This window comes from Chrysemys picta, chromosome 3, assembly GCF_011386835.1.
Source record: "Chrysemys picta bellii isolate R12L10 chromosome 3, ASM1138683v2, whole genome shotgun sequence".
NCBI classification, from domain to species: Eukaryota; Metazoa; Chordata; order Testudines; family Emydidae; genus Chrysemys; species Chrysemys picta.
In genome coordinates this window covers 103,443,463-103,464,046 of record NC_088793.1, presented here as the reverse complement: position 1 = coordinate 103,464,046, position 20,584 = coordinate 103,443,463, and the positions used below count along the sequence as shown (strand labels likewise).

At 40.3% G+C, this 20,584-nt stretch overlaps 1 protein-coding gene across 3 annotated transcripts in view; it reads left to right on the top strand.

The window, feature by feature from the left end:
• The window catches only part of HBS1L (HBS1 like translational GTPase), a 106,532-nt gene that overhangs the window by 56,561 nt on the left and 29,387 nt on the right, over positions 1-20,584 (top strand). For all 3 annotated transcript variants that reach the window (XM_005280306.5, XM_065588697.1, XM_065588698.1), the window contains one exon: positions 12,669-12,777. In XM_005280306.5, the coding sequence (XP_005280363.2) occupies positions 12,669-12,777 (109 nt within the window). The remainder of the gene's footprint in view (positions 1-12,668; positions 12,778-20,584) is intronic.

Here is a 20,584-nt window from a genome sequence, read left to right as displayed (position 1 = left end):
ACCATCTATTGAGTCTGGAAGCCGTCCAAACTATATAGCCCCTTCTCCCTATAGAAGGTGGACCAATGTTTTCCAAATCAAAACCCTACACCACTTACCTAGCCAGTGTTTCACTTCCAAAATCTTCTGCCTACTGTCTTTGTTTCTGGGACAGGAAGGATCTCAGAGAAGATTGCTCTATCCCTGTCTCAGGTGCAAAGTTCCCATGTGGTGCTAAGCAGCCACTTAAACCAGACTTTTCCCAGCTGATCACTAATTTTGTGTTCTTCATATTCTGGGTGTCTGTCTTGAGACCCTGCAGTCTGATTTGCAGAAGCACTGAGCACTCACAACTGAAGTCAATGGGAGCTGTGCTTTGAACATAAAAAGTGCTGTATAATGCTAAGTACTCTGAAAAATCAGGTGCTAGGTATCTTAAATTGGGCACCGAAAATTTCTGGATACTTTTTACATTAATCTTTGTGCCACAGTTCCCCATCTGTAAAATGGGAATAATCATACTCCTTCACTTCACAGACTTGTTGTGGAAAATAAATCTATTCATATTTGTGAAGTATTTGGATACTATTGTGCTGAGCACCATAGAAAAAGCCTCTGAGGAAATGAATAATTCTGTCTTCAGAGCATGAACAATGCACAGAAATTAGGCATGAAGCGACACATTGAACAAGGATGCAAAAAAATATGAATAGCTGCTTAAAAGAGCACCATACAGTCTGTGTACGGAATGAGGCAAGAGTCCTGTGGACAAAATGGTATGTGATCATGTATATTAAAGACTGTATCATAATGCATATGCACAAAGGAGCCAAATTAAGGTTGCCTAGGCAACCTTAGTTCTGGCATTTTCTAACTTTTGAATATTTGACATTACAACCTTTAATAATGATTTTTAACATAGTTTTTAAATGCAATTTCCTAGGTTTTTAAAAAAATCAAACTGAAAAAATAAAAATTTCATTATGTGGCATTATCTTGACACCCATTTGGGTCACTGACAGGGTTGGAATTTTTAGGTTCATCATACAGGCCTCTGCTGCTTGAGCTAATAGAGTAACTGATAGCAGTGGTAAGCTGTCATCCTATGTGGGGACCAGCACTAGAGGGGGATGAAACACGGAATTTGCCAGTAGGTTTCACAGATGTTTGCTGACAGCAGAGGAATGGTGAGACTCTGAAATCCTGGATTCCACTCCAGGCGGTGGAGGGGCATGTCTAATTACACAGACTCTTCTACCGATTTCCCTCAGGTGTGACCCCTCAGCCCCATTCCCTCCAAGCTGACTCTGTCCCAGTCCTGTCTCTTCCCTACCCTTGGGTCCTCATGCCAGTCCTTTCTCTTCACTTGGTCAGTTCCAGTCTCTACTTCTCAGATTTCTCATCCCAGTCTTCTTGCCCTATTAGGCTCACCCCTCCATACTTCCCATCCCAGTTCCAGTCTTCCCCCAGCCCCTTGTTTTCTATCTCCTTGCCTGGCCAGTTCTCCCACAATCCCAGCTCCTCATCCAGTCTCTGTCTTCCCCCACCCTCGCCTCCAGTTGCCTCTCTAGCCCTACTACTAGTCCCCAGTACTACTACATCCAGTCTTAATGAATCCCCCTCCCCCTCTTCACTCCCTCCAGTTCCTAGTCCCAATCTCTTTGCCCAGTCAGGCTCAGTTCTCCCTCTGCATCCTAACTTCTCATCAGATCTGTCTACCTCTCCTCCACTCCTCCTTCCTGCACCCCACTGGTTCTCAGTGTCAGTCTTCCCCCTACAACTATTTGTTTTCCTCTCCCTCCCGCCAATCTCCATTCCCAGTTCCCTCACCCCACCCAAGACTTTGTCCTAATTTACTCCCTCCTGCAGGTGTACCTCTTGTCCCCTCTGCATTTGAATTGGGCAGTTTCCTCCTCCACAGTGTGTGAGCCCAGCAAGGGGGTCATTGAGAGCGCAGGAAAGACAATCTGCCCACTCTCAGTTCAGGTGGCTGAACCTAAGTTCCCTATAAGCTGTGTGGGTGCGCAGGTGGGGAGAGGCGTTTGGCCCTGGCCCCGGAGCTGCCGCAGCCAGGGAGAGGTGATCTCCCCTGGCCCCAGCCCTGGAGGTGCCCTGGCTGGGGAGGTGCCTCTCCCCCCGGCTCCAGGCTGCTGTGGCAAGAGAGGGATGAGGGGAGTCCTCTCTCTCCCCACGGCAGCCCAGGGCAGCCTGCACCCTTAGCCCCAGCCAGAGCCCTCACCCCCACACCTCAACCCTCTGCCCTAGCCCTGAGCCCCCTCCTGCACCCCAAACTCCTCATCCCTGGCCCCACCCCAGAGCCTGCACCCCCAGACAGAGTCCTCACCCCCCCCGCACCCGAATCCTCTGCCCCAGCTCTGAGCCCCCTCCCACATTCCAAACCCCTCAGCCCTACCCCCGCCATAAATCAACTCCATATTGGTGCACATTACAAAAATCATTCCGCACATGGATGTAAAAAATTAGAGGGAACATTGGCCTGGACCCAGTACGGTGCGACACACAGCTCCTCAGAGCAACAGTTACAGCTTCGGGTTGGGGCATGCCCGGTGCAGATGGAATCTGGGGAATTTTGCTGCTAAAGTTTGTCTATACTGAGCATGTGCCAACTGTAGTTTTTCAAAAGCTTAGAACTTGGGCCAAATTTGGGTGGATTTTCACAGCAAAAAGCTAGTCCTGGACACAAAACCAATCTCTCTGCCAAATTTCAAGTCCCCAAAGCATGTCAGTACTAAACTTTTTAAAGAAAAAGGTTGCCAGGATTTTTTTAACATGGGCAAAATGTATTTTTCACTAGCCTTATAACTGAATCATTTTGGCTGAAATTTTTTTTAAAAAATTCATTTTGAGGCAGACACCTGACATAGAAAGTTTTTGCCTAAACAACTGAAATTTGGCAAAGTCATAAGCAACTGAAAACAGGGTCATGTACTTGGAAGTGTTGGATAACTTTGATAGTAAGGGATGCTATTGACTCTGCCTATAATACTGCACAGTAATGAACTGTTCAAGACCTAAGTTGTTGCTGGAACTAATGTGTGGAAATCAAATTGGATGCTGTGTGTTCTGATAATTCAAACTAATCCTAATGATATACAGGAATTTGTTTTCAGTGCCCTCCTGTATCACCTTCTGAAACAGAACCGTACCACTCTTGAAATTAAATATCCCTATATTCAGGCACAAGCATAGAGTTATATTTTTAACATTTTTCACTGAAAATGCCCACTGGTAGTTTCATTGAAAATTTTTAAAAAATATTTTCATATATTCACTGATTGAAACCTTACAGAGAAGATGATAGTTGGTAACAAGCCTAAGTTACCTGGAAAACCCCTGTCTGTGGTTTGTATTTAGGAAATAACCTTTCTTTTAAAAAGAAAAACAAAACTCAGTGTTCTTACTTGAGGAATTGTTTTCAATAATGTCTTGTGAGTAGCTGAATCTCAATATTGTGGGACTGACTTACCCTGCCTTTTCCCCCTTCCCCGTTTAAAATTTTAAAGTTTTCAGTTACAGATGTTCAGTAGCATCAACTGTATGTTGCAAGTACTTTACTCATAAATGTTGTATTCGGTTGCAATGTTTTGACTATTTTACTAAAAATTGCTTAGTTTTGAGTTTGTATAAGTTAATTGTAGAAAAACAGCTTTCTTTGCAAAGCAGAATTTTACATTAATATATTTATAGTGTGAAATTTGAGCTAGTTGGTGTATCTTTGCTGTTTGTGTTATCACTCCTTAAAGAGCTGCTGATGCCTCTTGGCAAATATAGAAAAGTCTGTTCTGTTTCATGTTTTAAGTTTTCCTTTCCTAGAGTCCTTTACTACTCTGTATATTTGTCTGAAAACCGCATCCTATTTGTTCCAACTGGTACTTGTTTCTCACGTGCAGTGGACTTTGCTTTTAAGTTTTCTTTCTTGGTCAGTAGTGCCTTCTAGTGATGAGGACATTGTAAAACATATTTCAGAGGAATGTAAACTTTTAAAGATTTAAGTTCAGCAAACCTTTCAAATACTTTAGGAAGTTTGGAAGGGACATTGTAAAATCTGAGGATGAGGTAGTAGTGATCTCCTAATTCTGAGTCACGAGGCATAAAGAGCACATGGTTGAGAATCCTGAACTTTTGAGCTCTATTCCCAAGATTGCTGACTGGCCTTAATACCTTGTACTTATAGAGCAGTGGTCTACAACCTTTTTATGCACGAGATCACTTTTTGAATGTAAGTACAACCCAAGATCTGCCCCACTCCGCTCACTCCATCCTCCCCCCCGTCGCTCATTCTCCCCCACCCTCACTCACTTCCACTGGGCTGAGCCAGGGGTTTGGAGTTTGGGAGGGGGTGCGGGCTCTGGGTTGGGGCGAGGGGTTCGGAGTGTGGGAGTGGGATCTGGGATGAAACTGGGGCAGGGGGTTGGGGTGCAGGAGGGGGTGACGGGTGCAAGCTTCGGGAGGGAGTTTGGGTGCAGGAGGGGTCTCCAGGCTGGGGCAGAGTGTTGAGGTGCAGGAGGGGTATGGGTGCTGGCTCTGGGAGGGGGGCAGGGCTGGGGCAGGGGATTGGGCTGCAGGAGGGGGTTCAGGGTGCAGGGCATGGGGTGCTAGCTCCAGGAAGGGGCTGGGGGTTGGGGTGCAGGCTCCCTGCCTGACCCGGCCCCACTCAAGCACATCGGCACCTTCTCCCCATCATGAGCCGGGCCACCTCCCATTTCCCAGCCAGCCAGTAGTGCACCATGTGGCCACACCACTCCTGGAAGGGGCCAACGCGCCCCTGCGGCCACTGGGGTGGGGCATGTGGCTACACATGCTTCCCTTCTCTGCAGGCACCTCCCCCACAGCTCCCATTGGCCACAGCTCCCCATTCCTGGCCAATGGGAGCTGTGGGGGTGGTCCTTGCAGGCAGGAGCAGTGCACAGAGAACCCATTCCCCGCCCCGGTGACCCCTCTACGCAGCCGCAGCTGGAGATTGCGATCGACTCGGAATCTCTCCAGGATTGACCAGTTGATCATTATTGACCGTTTGGTGACCATGGTTATAGAGCATTTTACAAACTCTTAGGTGGGCCTCAATGCATCCCTGTAAATGAGGTAATTGCCATTGAAGGTCCCATGGCAATCTTGATCTAAATTGTGCAGTAAGATTCCTGAGTTCGGCAGCATTCTAGTACAGCAGACTGGAGATTTTGTGTCAGCTTCAAATATATTAAATTGAGTGTTTTATTTAATTAAATATGAAAACAAAAAATGAAAAATCAATATAATATTCCCCACTTCTTAATTTGTTATAACATTTAATTTTATATTATCTTTTTTTAATTTTCCTTGTGCTGCAGAGTTTTGATTGGAAAATGCATAATTATATTATGGAAGTTGTCAAGAAGCTGGAGGTCCTTACAGTTGGGTAAGGAACAGTGGAGATTTATGACCCAGAGAAAGCTGTTGGATATGCACATGAGCTGGGTGTTATAATGATTAACAGTGAAATAGTTAACTCTATTGATACTGAAATTTTCATGAATAGATGTCCCTATAAACTTCCCATTGAGATGAATGGGTGCAGTTCACACTTCACACAAGTGAAACACAGACTAGACTCAGGCTGACATCTCTTGCACAATGCTCGTGTTTGGAAGGTTTTTACAATAGTAATGGCATAGAAACTTTTTTTAAATGATAGCATGGATTCTGGAGCATCATTCTGTGACAAGGGATGGATTTAATGGACATGGCCCTTGGTTATCATCATAGTCACTTTACAGATGGGGAAATATTAAGTAGAGAAAGGGTGCTTCTGTACTAGAAAAAATGACTTATTACAAACAGTACAGCACCACTAATGTAGTCAAGGGTAAAGCTTTTTTTCTTGATGCTGTAAAATCATACCTGGAGCAGATTTATGTTACACAGAGCGTGAGCACAGTCTGGTAGTACTTACATCATTGGTGGCTGTTGCCACAGTACAGTTAGACTAAGTGTAAATGACTACTTGCTCATGGTCATATAGAAAGTCTGAGACAGAGCAAGGAATGGTGAATGGAGAAAGTTAATAAGGAAGTGTTATTTACCCCCTCACATAACACAAGAACCAGGGGTCACCCACTAAAATTAATTGGCAGCAGGTTTAAAACAAACAAAAAGAAGTACTACTTCATGCAGTGCACAGTCAACCTGCGGAGATTATTGCCTGGGGATGTTGTGGAGGGCAAAACTATAACTGGTTTAAAAAAAGAATTAGATAAGTGCATGGAGGATAGGTCCATCACTGTCTATTAGCCAAGATGGTCAGGGATGCAGCCCCATGTTCTGGGTGTCCCTAGGCCTCTGACTGCCATGTGCTGGGACTAGATGATGGAGGATGAATGACTTGATGATTGCTCTGTTCTGTTCATTCCCTTTGAAGCATCTGGCATTGACCACTCTCAGATGAAAGGATATTGGGCTCTTTGGACCATTGGTGTCACCCATGGAAAAAAATTAGTGGGTGCTTAGCACCCACCAGCAGCCAGCTCCCTCCTCTGCCTCTAGCGCCTCCAATCTGCCCGGAGCCCCGCCGATCAACGACTCGCCCTCCCTCCTAGCACCTTCTGCTCGCTGCAATCAGCTATTCCGCGATGCGCAGGAGGCGCTGCGTTCGTGGGACCGGGCGGAACGGGGCAGGGTGGAGCAGAGGCAGGAGGAAGCGGGGCGGGGTCTTAGGAGAAGGGGTGGAGTGGGGCGGGGCGAGGGTGGTAGTTTGGGGAAAGGGAGCGGGTGGGGCCTGGGGTGGAGCGGAGGGTTGACCACTCCCAGGGCCTAGAGGAAGCCAGTGCCTTTGCCCAGTATGACCATTCTTATGTTTTTGTGAATAGAAGCCAAAATATCTAGTTCTCAATTCCATTCCTTAAGAACAAGACTCTCCTTCCCCATCTTTTAACTTAACTGACACATTCAGAACCTACAAGTTAGACTGATTCAAAGCTGAAATGATTCATAGCTTCTCAATGATTGAATTGATTTTTTTTAAAAAAAAGAACTAATATTTTTGACCTTACTAACTTTAAATATTCATAAATTAAAAGCTACTAAATCATTTCTTCAGATTTGGCATGTTTTGTAGAACTCGTTGAGACGCCAAACCATGTACTGTAGTGTTCTCTATAAATGTGTAAGAAATTCTGTTTTATTATATTTGGCAAATCATTTATAGTAATACTGAGATATTTTACGTCACAAGCATGGGCAGAATTAAGGCTCAGTTTTCAACATTAACTCTGCATTCTCTGAATTGTTGAATGTTTAATTCAACATTAGTGCTGAGTAATCAATGCTAGGTTTTGATATATGTTTCTTCTAAAGATTGGAAGTGCATAATTTATCTAGACTGGAGATACAGTAATGTAATTTGTAAGATAATGGGAAAAGTACATATGCAGGGCTTCTAGTTTTAGGTTTAAATAAGTATTTAATGGCAAATGCTTGCTATTAACAAAGACAGAAAATATACTGAGAAATTAGTCTACGCTGAAAATATCTCATGGTCTCTGCATCCTTTCCAATAATCAGTTTCACATCTTCCATATGTACTTTATATGAATCTAAATTCATTTCCTGGCAGGAGGATTCTAATGAATATATTTGACAATCACAATTTTCAAATCAAGAATAGATTTTTTTCAATACAATACGTGCTTCGAATTATTTTGGAGAAGTTCTATGGCCTTCAGGAGGTCAGACTAGAGGTCCCTTCTGACCTTAGAATTTGTGAATATGTGAATCTATGATCATATGAATCTATGAAATGGATGCTGAGTTTTCAGTGCACAGATGTGTCCACAGCCACTATCATGACTGCCACTGATTTTTGGTAATCTCAGCAGAGTGTCCAAGGACTGAATGGGCATTGAAACTGAATCAAACTCTCCTTCTTAGAGGATGTCCTTTCAGGTTAGGGTTGAGAGAGACATGCTGAATGTTTGAGGAAGGTTGCATTGCTGCTGGCTCTGTTCTGTGATTAAACTGGTCTTCAGTCTTCAAGATAGTCAGTGTTACACTCTGTAAGGGCATTACATTTACACACAGTTGCTAAAAGTAGAAAATCAAAGTCCCACATATGTAAAAGTAAAATAAAGGGAATATAGATTAATGTAAAATTTACAGAAGCACCTGTCTCGCTTTCAAAACTGACTTAGACACTTAGGAGTCTACGTCTCATTGGCTGTAAGCACTTAGGAGTTTAAGACACTTTTGAAAACTGAACATAAGCTCCTAAATTACTTACGTGCTTTTGAAAAATTTACCCTTTATCTACAGTGTTGTTGTGTATAGCGATGTTAACAGTTTGAGGGGATGTAACTGCAGCTTCCAGTTGCCATTGAAACAAGTAGAATGTAAATATTAGTCCAAATTAGGGTGACCAGATGTCCCGATTTTATAGGGACAGTCCTGATTTTTGGGTCTTTTTCTTGTATAGGCTCCTATTACCCCCCACCTCCTGTCTGGTCACCCTAGTCCAAATTCTCTGTGTAGCAGAGCCTTTGAACTGCTCAGGCAGAGCAAAGAGGTCACTCAATTAGGGTGAACTGCAAACAAAACGGGGCAGACAAACCCCAAAGGCTGGTGGATATTCCAATACTTAGTTTACCAAGCCAGCACAAAACGGCTTCTATAGTACCTCACTGGTTATTTAGACGTCCAAACAACACAGTTCCCTTAAAGTACCCAGCCTCAGGCCTCCGTCCAGACACACACGTCAGATATGATGATGATTACTGAAAATCTTATCTCCTCATATAAAAGAAAATAATACTATTTTCTAATACTAATAAATAATTAGTAATAATACTAATTCACTCAAGTGTCTTCCTAAATGTTGTTAATCCTTTTTTTATCTTTGAATCAAAGCTATAGCAATAGACAAGACTTGTTTGCTTACATCACCAGACATGAGCAAACATCTACCCTTCTATCTCTAACAATGCAGACTTGCATTTCAAAGCTCTATTCATTTACATATCTTCCTAACCAGTCTCTAAAGTTCGGCCATGGGTCAGGTCAGTCTGTGAGTTAATTAACTCTTTCTGGCCCTGTCATCTTTCAATGAGATATTATATTACACTCATAACGTCACACAAGGGATATTTCTCAATGGTTCTCCAGGCGCTTGTGGATCACCGTGGATGTTTCATGGACATTAATGCAGGCTGGTCCGGAAAGGTGCATGACGCACACATCTTGGAACAAATTGGTAAATTAAACAATTAAAAAGTCACCAGGACCAGATGGTATTCACCCAAGAGTTCTGAAGAAACTGAGATATGAAATTTCAGTACTACTAACTGTGGTATGTAATCTATTGCTTAATCAGCCGCTGTACCAGATGACTGGAGGATAGCTAATGTAATATCTATTTTTAAAAAATGGCTCCAGAGGTGATACTGTCAATTGCAGGCCAGTAAGCCTAACTTCAGTACCAGGGAAATTGATAATTCTGTTCTATACTATATAGATGAACACACTGTGATGGGGAAGAGTCAAAGGAAATCACGCCTAACCAGTCTATTAGAATTCTTTTAGGGAGTCAACAAACATGTGGACAAGGGTGAATCAGTGGATATAGCATATTTGGACTTTCAGAAAGCCTTTGACAAGGTTCCTAACCAAAGGCTTTTAAGTAAAGTAAGCCTGTCATGGGAAAAGAGAGAAGATCTTCTCATGGATCAGTAACCGGTTAAAAGAAAGAAAACAAAGGGTAGAAATAAGCGGTCAGTTTTCACAGAAGAGACAGGTAAATAACAGAGTCCTTAGAGGTTTTGTGCTGGGACTGGTGCAGTTCAGTTTTTTTAATTAATGATCTGGAAAAAGGGGTAAACAGTGAGGTGGCATAGTTTGCGGAGGATAAAAATGACTCAGTATAGTTAAGTCCAAACTGGACTGCAAAGAGTTACAGCAGGATCTTACAAAACTGGTGGCTCGGGAACAAAATGGCAGATGAAATTCAATGTTGATAAATGCACAGTAATTTACATAATTCCAACTATACATACAAAATGATGTAATCTAAATTAGCTGCTAGCACTCAAAGATCTTGGAGTCATTGTGAACAGTTCTCTGAAAAGATCACAATCTGTAACAGCAGGCAAAAAAAAAGCTAATAGAATGTTAGGAACCATTAGTAAAGGGATAGATAATAAGGGGAAAATATAATGCCAGTATATAAATCCATGGTACTCCCACAACTTCAGTACTGTGTGCAGTTCTGGTCACCCCATCTGAAAAAAGTTCTTCTAGAATTGGAAAAAGTATAGAGAAGGGCAACAGAAATTGTTAGGGGTATGTAAGCACTTCCACAAGAGGGGAGATTAAAAAGACTGGAATGGTTCATCTTAGAAAAGAGACAACGGGGGATAGAGATCTATAAAATCATTAATGTTGTGGAGAAAGTGAATAAGGAAGTGTTATTTATTCTTTCACTGAATACAAGAACCAGGAGTCACCCAATGAAATCAATAAGTCAACAATTTTAAAGCAAACATAAGGAAGTACTTTCTTCATATAATGCACAGTCAGCCTGTGGAACTTGTTGCCAGGGGATGTTGTGAAGGCCCAAAGTATAACTGGGTTCAAAAAAAGAATTCGATAAGTTCATAGACCATAGGTCCATTAATGGTCATTTAACTAAGGTGATCAGGGACGCAACCCCATGCTCTGGGTGTCCCTAAACCTCTGAGTGCCAAAACCTGGTACTGGATGACACGTGATGGATCACTCGATAAATTGCCCCGTTCTGTGCATTCCTCTGAAGCATCTGGCACTGGCCACTACTGGAAGACATGATACTGGGCTAGATGGACCATTGATCTGATCCAGTATGGCCATTCTGATGTTAAAACTTTTCCCTGGGGGCTGGATACTAGTTTTCTGTGAGCCACAAAAAGAAATATAATTACAGATTCTAGAATCAGATTTTTTTTTTAGGATTTAAATTTTAACTTTTAAGGCATTAATGGGGTCAAGAAATAATAAAATTAAATTAAATAAGCATTTTGAGATATGGCTGCTAGAGAGATGTCAGAACTAAAGTGGGAAGAGAAAAAGCAAAATAGTAATAAGAATGATGTAATTTTTCAGGTTGAATAGCTCTCACTTTAGTCTTTAGTTGACCCGTGTAAGTGCTTTAAAACCAAACAAATACTTTTTCAACCAGTGATCCGTGACCCATGAAAAGTGAGAAGTTTTCAATCCCCACCATTTATTTTAGACAGTTGTGTAATTTATGTATTACTAGCTGCATCCTATTTGTGTATAATCCATAAATTTAATAGCATCTCATGCATATGTCATAAGTAACTCTGAGCTTTTCATGTCTATCACTCCTTTATTTTCTTGCATTTTGTTATTTTATTTTATCCCTTATTTACACCCACTCTGGATGCGTGTGTGTGTTTGATCAAAACCAATTATTATTTTTCATATTTGAATAAATATTTTTAAATCTAAAAATGTGCAGTTTTTCTCAGCGCAGATATATATGTATTAATCCTTGTATTAATCATACTTAGCTCTTATAAGCACTTTTCACCCATAGATCTCCAAATGCTTTACAAATAAAAGTGAGCATCATTATCCCCATGTTACAGGTGGGGGAAAATTGAGCAAAGAGAGATGAAGATAAACTCATTAAATATTGAATATTGTGACCAGCTGTGGGATCTTAAAAAAATGCACATGCTCTTTTGGCTTGCTCTCTATTAAAGAACTGTCTGTGGTATTCTGTTTCCTCACCTGAAACATAACTTTAAGAGCCTTGACCACAATTATATATAACCTGTATAGCAATTTGATTGTGTGGTTTTGAAGATATAGCTGTCGTGCTTAAAATACAATAAAAAGTAACCATTGAGTGGTAGGATCAAATGACTCTTAACACATCTTACTATAGTCAGGCAGAACAATTAAAATACTTATTCATCAAGAAAGAAGTGTTCATTTGGTGTTGAAAATTAGAATTGCTGGTTTATTGGACAATATGACTGCATCTCAGAGCCATGACTTAAGAAAGAAGGTTGCTAGGAATGTGGATTCTTCTCTTTCAGAGGTCAATGACCCTTTTGTACAGCCTTCAAAGGAATTTGATTGAAAATTTTTTAGGTTTTGCAAGACCACTGGAATACCAGTTCACATAATTCAAAGTAAAACCTTATTATATGCTTGGTCTGGTTTGTTTAGTTTTAAATAATAGTAAAAATATGTGACCTGAAACTCACACATTTAATCTTACTATAGCATAACACACCCAGCAGCATTAAAAAAGATACATACATTCAACAAGAACAAATCAACTCCACTCAGCCAGCCAGTGAATCGGCAACAAAACCTCTTTTTCATTCCTCATTTTCTCTGGGAAGATACCCTCAATCTTCTCGAAAAACTCTATAAAATAAATTGTAACTTTTGAATGACACCATCTACCTCTAAATCAGTGGAGAAACAATAGAGCCTTTCACTGGAAATACATTTGTTTATGTAGTCCCATGGGTAGATATAAGATGAAAATGTTTTTATTTTGCTTTGTGTGAAATTCACACTTTCTGGGCTGCCAAAAAATGGATTACATTAGGAGTGTAACTTGTTAAATCTATTATTCCATCAATGTTAGTTCCAATTTTAAGTTCACACTTTAATTTTTCTGCTGCTAGGAAAACCAAGAGATTCCCAGTCAACCAGAATCGATTCTAAAATTGTGCCGAAAGTTACCAAAATGACTGTGTCTGGAAAGAAACAAGCTATGGGATTTGAAGTTCCAAGGTAAACCAAGCTTCATACCTCAAGATACTTTACCAGTTCTTCTTTCAGACTGGTGCACCTGTAGCAAGTTTACTTCTTTTTTATATATATTTTACAGAGTTTTTAGTGTACACTCTGCAAAACTAACCATCTTGGCTTCTTGTTTGACTCATAATTACTTTCAGAAGAAGGCCTCTCACGTTGTGAGTTTAACAAATCCTTTCACTATGAATAGTGCAGAGATATCAACTAGTCAGATTATTTAAACATCCGCTTCATAGAATGCTAACGCTAATCTTTCTGGAGGCTAGTTTATTTAAAAATAAATTTTCTAAATGGAATTATGAGACAAGTCACTAAAAACTATAATTGGTTATTCATTGAAAGGAAATAGCTTAAACAATGAGAACATAATTTATGGGGAAAATAATCATTTCAGGCTAATTTCCCTCCATTGCACATGCAGCTTCCATTATCTTAAGTGGAATGCCTATACACATATTAGAAGGCAGCATTTGCACATTTTTGTGATTGCTTTAAAATAATACGATTGAGCAAAATTAGGAGGGTCAGATTAAATTAGGAGTTGTAGAGTAGTAGTCTTTCCTTTCACAGACTAAAGGCCAAACAAATTAAAGAAAACAGTTCTGAAAATAAATTCGGAGTTCAGAGAGCTGAATCTTTAATAGCGAGTGACTAATAGCTGTCTAAGTGTCATACATTGCAACAGTAGAATCTCCTATTCCTTCTTTTATGTATTTAAAAAAGAAAGTTAATGGAAGATTTAGTGTTAGAAATATATCAGGAATAAAAGGAGAGTGTAGTTGTGCTATGAGAGCATTGTCTGGGATGTCAGCTTTCTTCCATAGTAAAACTCATTCATTTGATAGGAAAAATTTAGCAGCATGTTAGGTGTCTGAATCAGAAAAAGGACATCACAAGAACCAGCAGAACAAACTGCCCTGCAGAGCTCATCAGTGTGTACAACTCTGCTGTGGAGGGATCATTTTAGAAATCAGAATGTGTTCATGTGCATTTTGTGGTGTTCTTCTGCTAAAATTGCCAAGAAAGTTGGCAGTTCTGTCTGTCATAGGATTTTCTATACTGTCCATCCAACATGCTATCTAAAGGCAATTAATTCCAATCGTGATAGTGGTTTTGTAATATGGTGTCAACTCATGGGGGACTGCACTGAGACTATAATTTCACACAGGCCACTGAATATCCATCAGGTGGCAATAACTACTTTTAGCTATTTACCTGGAGCAATTTATAATCTGTGAGTTGGAGGTTGACTCTAACATGTAACTCCTTGAGTCTTTCAAAATCCTGCCAGTACTGCTGGGGAATCTGTGAAATAGAGTTTAAAATATGACCAGTGAGACACACACATTCATAGTAACCAGCGACTCTGGGTGAAATCTTTTTCTCATTTACTTCAGTACGGACAGAAGATCACCCTCCCTCTCTAGTGTTTCCTATGGCACCTTTTATAGTCTGTGGTTCTGCATGGGAAGTGGTAAAACTCGTTGCTCTGAGTAAAAGTTTCTAAAAAAGAAAGAGAAAAAGTAGATGTAAGTGATAAAGCTCTCCATCCCTCAACAGTCCTAAAAGGATTGTAGGAATAGTTTTGTTTTTTAAGTGCCTAACAAAAATCACAATTAAAAATATTCTTCATATAAAAAAAGCAGTTTGGAGTTGACCATGCATGCACTGTCAATTGAACAGCCACACTTTGAGTTCCTGTGTTGTCCATTTCTTGGGGCAACAGGGAGGTAAACTCTGGAAGACTACTCCCGTATCCAGAGGCTAAAGTAAATTCAGGATAGGCAGCTGGTGGTCCATTTTCTTTTTGAAATCATCAGAAGTTTTGTCAGGGTTGTCACTATCCCTTTCTCTTCTCTAGTGACCCTAAAGTGGAACTGTATATGCTTCCCTTTTAGTGGTGGTGCTGTTTTGTATAGCAGTCCTTAACTCTGAAGTAGCTGCTTGTCATCCAGCTGGGTTTGAATGCTCAGTGTTCTGAGAGAGGTTTAATTTCTCATGCAGTACTTCATTTAAAAATAGTTGGGAACATTATAGAAGTGATGCAAGTAATTAGAATGGGGGAAGGCTTTGTTCTGTTCAAAAAGCTACCATTATTTGAATGGAGCCTGCCTTCTTAATGGAGTTTTACTCTAGTGGAGTCATGGAAAGGTCATTATTGATTATGTAAGATGTGAGATCTGAAGAGAGTCCTGCTGGAAGGCTAGAGAAGCATCCTGGCAAACAAGGAGCACTTCTTGGAGGGTTAGTTAATAAGATTTGTGTTTTACATGCATAGACAGGTTGGAGAAGGCCATACAATGGACAGTTTAGTCTGTAGGAAGCCGAGTGGCGGCGCCTGTAGCTAGACACAGAGTGGTTAGCCAAAATATTAGTGTTGCTTTACAAGCTTATCATTGCTTTGCAGCTGTTACACATGTAGTTCTGAACTAGAAACAAACAAAAAACCCCAACACTGAGTCTCTGTACTACAGTGTTTTCTTTTACATTAGTATGATCTGGAATACTGAAAGCACAATAGCATGATGTTTAGGATCAGGGGAATTGCAAAGTTTAATAATACCTATGAAAGATTCTTTATTAGCTTTCTTTAGTCACTCTTGATGTTAAGGTTCCATTTATAAATGGCTTACAAAGGGTTAATAAATAGTTTTAAAATAAGTGCACTACAGAGATGAGTAGCATGTGCTTATAGCCATTAATGCACTTCAGTGTTCTAGAAGGTTATAAGCACTTTGTTGGACTCCATAACAATCAGTTAAGCACTTATTAAAACATTTTATAAATACTTTATTAATCCTTTATAAACTCTGTAAATGGAACCTTGATATAAAATGTGATCTTTTCTTCTTTAAAAAAGTTTATTAAAACAAATGGATGGTTATTGGCAGTTGTGAATTGCTTATAGAGTTCTGGTTGCCTTTCTTGGGGTTGGTGAATATTTTACAGGGATTATCTTGGAAAAATATGGTTTGTTCATTTCTGACAAACTGCTTCTCTGCTCCACTAACTAAAGACGATATTACCATTTTCTGTCGGTGCATGAATTCATGAAAGAAACCAGAACAAATGTAAGCAAATGAGGATGATTATTTCAGCCATGCTGACCAAATTTGTGTAGCTATAATTTGGAATGGGCACACTAATTTTGAGAGCTTCCTTAATAAATGTAAGTTTCCCAAAGAGAGCTTGCTGTACAAAAGAGGTTTAGTATCCCTCTTGACTGGAAGATTACAAAGAATATTTAACTGAAATTCACATAGTTAAACCATAACAGAAGAAATTTCACATTTTGTAATGCATTCACATAATTAAACCATAACAGATGGAACTGCACATTTTCTATTGCATTTTACTTAATTTGCGGTATTGAGACAGACAGGCATTCTAACACATCAGTCTTTAAAAGTACATAGATCACAAAGTGGTGGATGCATGTATTATTTAAGAGAACACTCAACTGCATAAGCACTTTGAAAATTTTTCCACGATAGAGGTTGTTGAAGCTTCTTTTCCTTCAATAAATTAATGAAATAGTTTCATCCTACTATGTTTTGAACTGCTTCACTTTTTCATGGATTTTTGCCTATTTGAGGGAAGTTTGATGATCAATTTAAATACAGCTTTGGGTTTTACGACTGAGGCTCCGTGAGTATTTGATGCTATGATTCATCATCTTGATGCTTCTATTCACATGATGGTGTTGCATCAGTGATAGTAATGTCTCATGTTGTGGCAATATTGTCATGTGTTTGATAAAATGTCATTGTGGTGCTTCCTCTTCTAGCAATGACATCATAGTACCTGAAATAAAGCTTTGGGTCAAGTTGAGAACTTGGATTCGATTAACGGAATCGCTCACTCTATTTCCCAGGCTCCTTAGTTTCCCCTGTCCCATTTATAAGCAGGTCTCCCAACCTATTTGCCTGACTCTCCACTTTGCAAAGCCCATTTTCTCCTTCCTCCCATCTTCAATTGCACCATCACTCTCCCTTCTGCTTTTCTAATCCTAATCCTTGAATTCCCAAATCTCCCCTTCCCTTATTACTCTTAGGTTTATACCCAAACCGAAATATAAGTATATAAATGAATACATTTAATAACCTTAAGATTGTGACTTTACTTGCTTTTTCTTTCCTTTTCTCATTTCTTTATTCCTTTTCTATCTTACATCAGCTCCTCAGCATAATTCTTCTCCATTCCATTTTTTCTATAGTTTTTCTCTTCCTTTTACCCTCATCCTCTTTTTCCTCACCTCCTTTCCTTTCTTCCCTGTTGTGCTTTCATCTCCCTTTGCAACCAGCACACCTAGTGTGTCACTCCTCAAGAGTCTCCAAATCCTCCTTTATAAAATCTTTCCCTCCTTGTGTTTCCCAAGTCCCCTTTCCAGTTCTCATCATGCAGCTCACACAGAAGGGAGATGAGGAAAGGTTTTGTTTAAATGTCCACTGTTTCAAATCTGCATTACCAGGGAAGGACACTCTGGGGACGCAGGCAGAGCTCCTTGCCACATGGCAGCAGGACTTTTTTTTTCTGGGAGAACTTCCAACAGTAAGCTTTTTTCCCCACTAATTTGGAAGAGAGGAGTGACCCCCCCACACACACCCTGGACTTGGCATTCTGTTTTTAATTTCTTCAGTCCCATAGAGAGTGAACTATAGGTCAGGGTACTTATGTGACAAATAGCTTATGACTAAGTAGGGGAAGTGGCAGCCAGACATTAGGGGCCTCATTGAAAAGGATCATAATATTGCTGGAGGAGTCTGGATAGTTGAGGCTGTACACATAGGCTGCCAGTGATGAGATTTATGACTTTTACAAATTGATGGTCTCTCTGACTATGCATTTTGAGATCCCTAAAGACTGCTGTACTTAATTGCGCCCAGAACTCTGAAGAAAGAAAATCCCCTAGAATGTAAAGCTTTACATTTTCTAAGTAATTATCAAAGACTAATTTTCTGAGAAAATTCTAATTAATACACAGCCATAAAAGATTACTGCTAAGAAATTGAGACTTTCATAAATACAGTTAAGCCAATAAAAAAGTTATAACCTGTGATTAGTTTTTTAATCTGTTGTTCAGTGTTCTTGGTTTTTTGTCTTTGCCTTGGTATTTGGATAGCCTTAGTATAAAAATCTCTAGAACCATGCTTGAAAAGCTGCAGAAAAACTTCTGAATTCTGCTTTTGGGGTTGTATTAATTGCAGTTTCATATAGTTTCTTCACTTTTAACTTTTGTTTTTAATTAGCATGGGAAGTTGTGCAGACAATGAAAGGGAAGGTAGTGAGTCGCCATCTACAAAGTCAAGTTTGACCTCTTTTCTTATGCAAGAACTTCTCTCTAGATCTTTAAATGTCATAAGGAGACCAATATAAAGTATATCTGTTCTTTTGAATATGTGCAAGTGTTACGCTTCAGTCTGAAAGCATTGGGTGTTAAAATTATGAAGAATAAATACCTAAAAAATTCTCGGAGAAAAGGCTGGAAGAGCGTCTTTATCTTGATCGGAAAAGCCTGATACAAGTAAAGTATGTATACATATGTAACTCCGAAATAATGCATGACTTCTGTCAAAACTGATTTGGCCTACTTTATAACTTCTGCTATTTAAATCTACTGTTCAGTTAGTGGGAAAAGCGCTCTCACTACAGTTCTCTGTGCATGTGTATTTGGTGCAAAAACTAATTATGTATTTTGTTTTATGAAATAAATGTCTAAACAGACAGGAATTGGGGAAGGAGATTTTGAATGAAATGAACTTAGTACTGGTTTGTTTCCAGAACAGGCATTCAGTTTAAACCCAACATACTATTTGTTTAAGTAACTTTAAAAAAAATGAAGGACTTTGGTACACAATGCAGAAGAGGTGCTAATTTGAAATATTTTCTAGTAAAAGCAAGCATAGATGGCTGATGCTATATTTTTCTGTAGATTAGTTCCTATGCAGTCATTTTTTCCCCTTAACTACTTTTAAATATGAATGTTTTGATGATCCACTACTTTCAGATCTTTAGCACAGGAAATGAAGAATAGCTTTTTCAGTTTAAATTATAGGGGGAATTTATTTTGTTGGAATGTGACCAAGACAAAAGTGCTCACACACATCTAAATGGGGTGCCATGGGGACAGGGGTCTTTAATGACCATCAAAGGTCAGGCCCTTGGCTTTAGATCTCATCAGGAAGATGGCACCTCCAGCAGCACGTTGCCCTGACACAGTACTGGGACATTTAGTTTAGTTCTGAATTTGAGGAAAGAATATGAACTATAAAATCACCAATGCCACTTCCTGCATCGCATGTGGTAGACTTCCTTTGCAGGTGTGCAACGTGGGTCCTCACCAGACTTAATTTCTTTTAGTTAGAGACCTGACTAGATCATAAACTATTCTGTCTCTGACACTACAATTATAAGAGTTAGAAAATCTGGGTTAGATTGTTCCCTACAATTTGTGTCATGGAAAATAGCCCAAAATAGTTTTCAACCTTTTTTCATTTGTGGACTCCTAAAAAAATTTCAAATGGAGGTACGGACCCCTTTGGAAATCTATGGACCTCCTGGGGTCCACAGATCACAGCTTGAAAACCATTGGCCTAAAGCAGTGTTTCTCAAACTGGGGCTGCCGCCTCTGTAGGGAAAGCCCCTGGCAGGCCGGGCTGGTTTGTTTACCTGCTGCGTCCGCATGTCCGGCTGATCGCAGCTCCCACTGGCTGCGGTTCGCTGCTCCAGGCCAATGGGAGCTGCTGGAAGCGGTGCGGGCCGAGGGACTTACTTGCCACTGCTTCCAGCAGCTCCCATTGGCTTGCAGCGGCGAACCGCAGCCAGTGGGAGCCGCGATCGGCTGGACCTGTGGATGGGGCAGGTAAACAAACCGGCCCGGCCCACCAGGGGCTTTCTCTACACAAGCAGTGGCCCCAGTTTGAGAAACACTGGCCTAAAGTAAGAAAGAGATTCCTAGTAGGGTTGAAAATTGGCAGAAAATGAGTCAGCTACACTGTTTGATGCCATCATGTGATAAAAGGATGAAGAACACCATGCTGATCACAAAATTCTGATGTATATGGAAAAGTAGTTTTGGTTATGAAAGCTGAAGGGGAGGAAACAGGGAACTATACTCTGACAGGTAAATGGAAAGTAAATCATGAAAACTCACTCTGATGCAACTTGAGATTGTATTAGCTTCCACTGGCAGGGCTTCTTGGGCCAAAAGTGATGAATAAAGTTATCTGCTTCCAGAAAAGCCAGCGGCAAAAGGATATTGGGGTTTGGAGGGAGATGGGGGGGATGCAGATATGATTATTGCAGTAACATCCTTCCATCCCCTATACATATTTTTTAAAGTGCAGTGTAGTTATGTGGCACTGCCTGGAGCACCCTCCAATGGCAAGCTGGTGCAGAACATGTACACCTGCCTCAGTTTCCCCTTAAAATCCACCCATGAAAAGTAATATTTTCTCTTAGTGGCAATTTTGTACCCTTTTATTCATTTAAAGGGATGCAGTCCACAAATCTTCTCTAAAATCTTCTCTAAAAAATCCTGAAGTAAAACAAATGTTTACTATGCAGAAGCTCTTCAATCCCATTCAAAGGTCACTCTTACCAGATCACCTACCCGAGAGTCATCACTCGCTTGGTCACAGTTCCTTTTAGCCCCTGTGTCAAGGCCCCATTATCTAGGCCAACTACCTGAGATTTCCAAGACCTGCTTCTCTCCCATGTTTTCTCCCATAGCCCCAAGTCATGTCTCCCACAACCGAACTCCCTGCAGTGTTCACTGACCAGA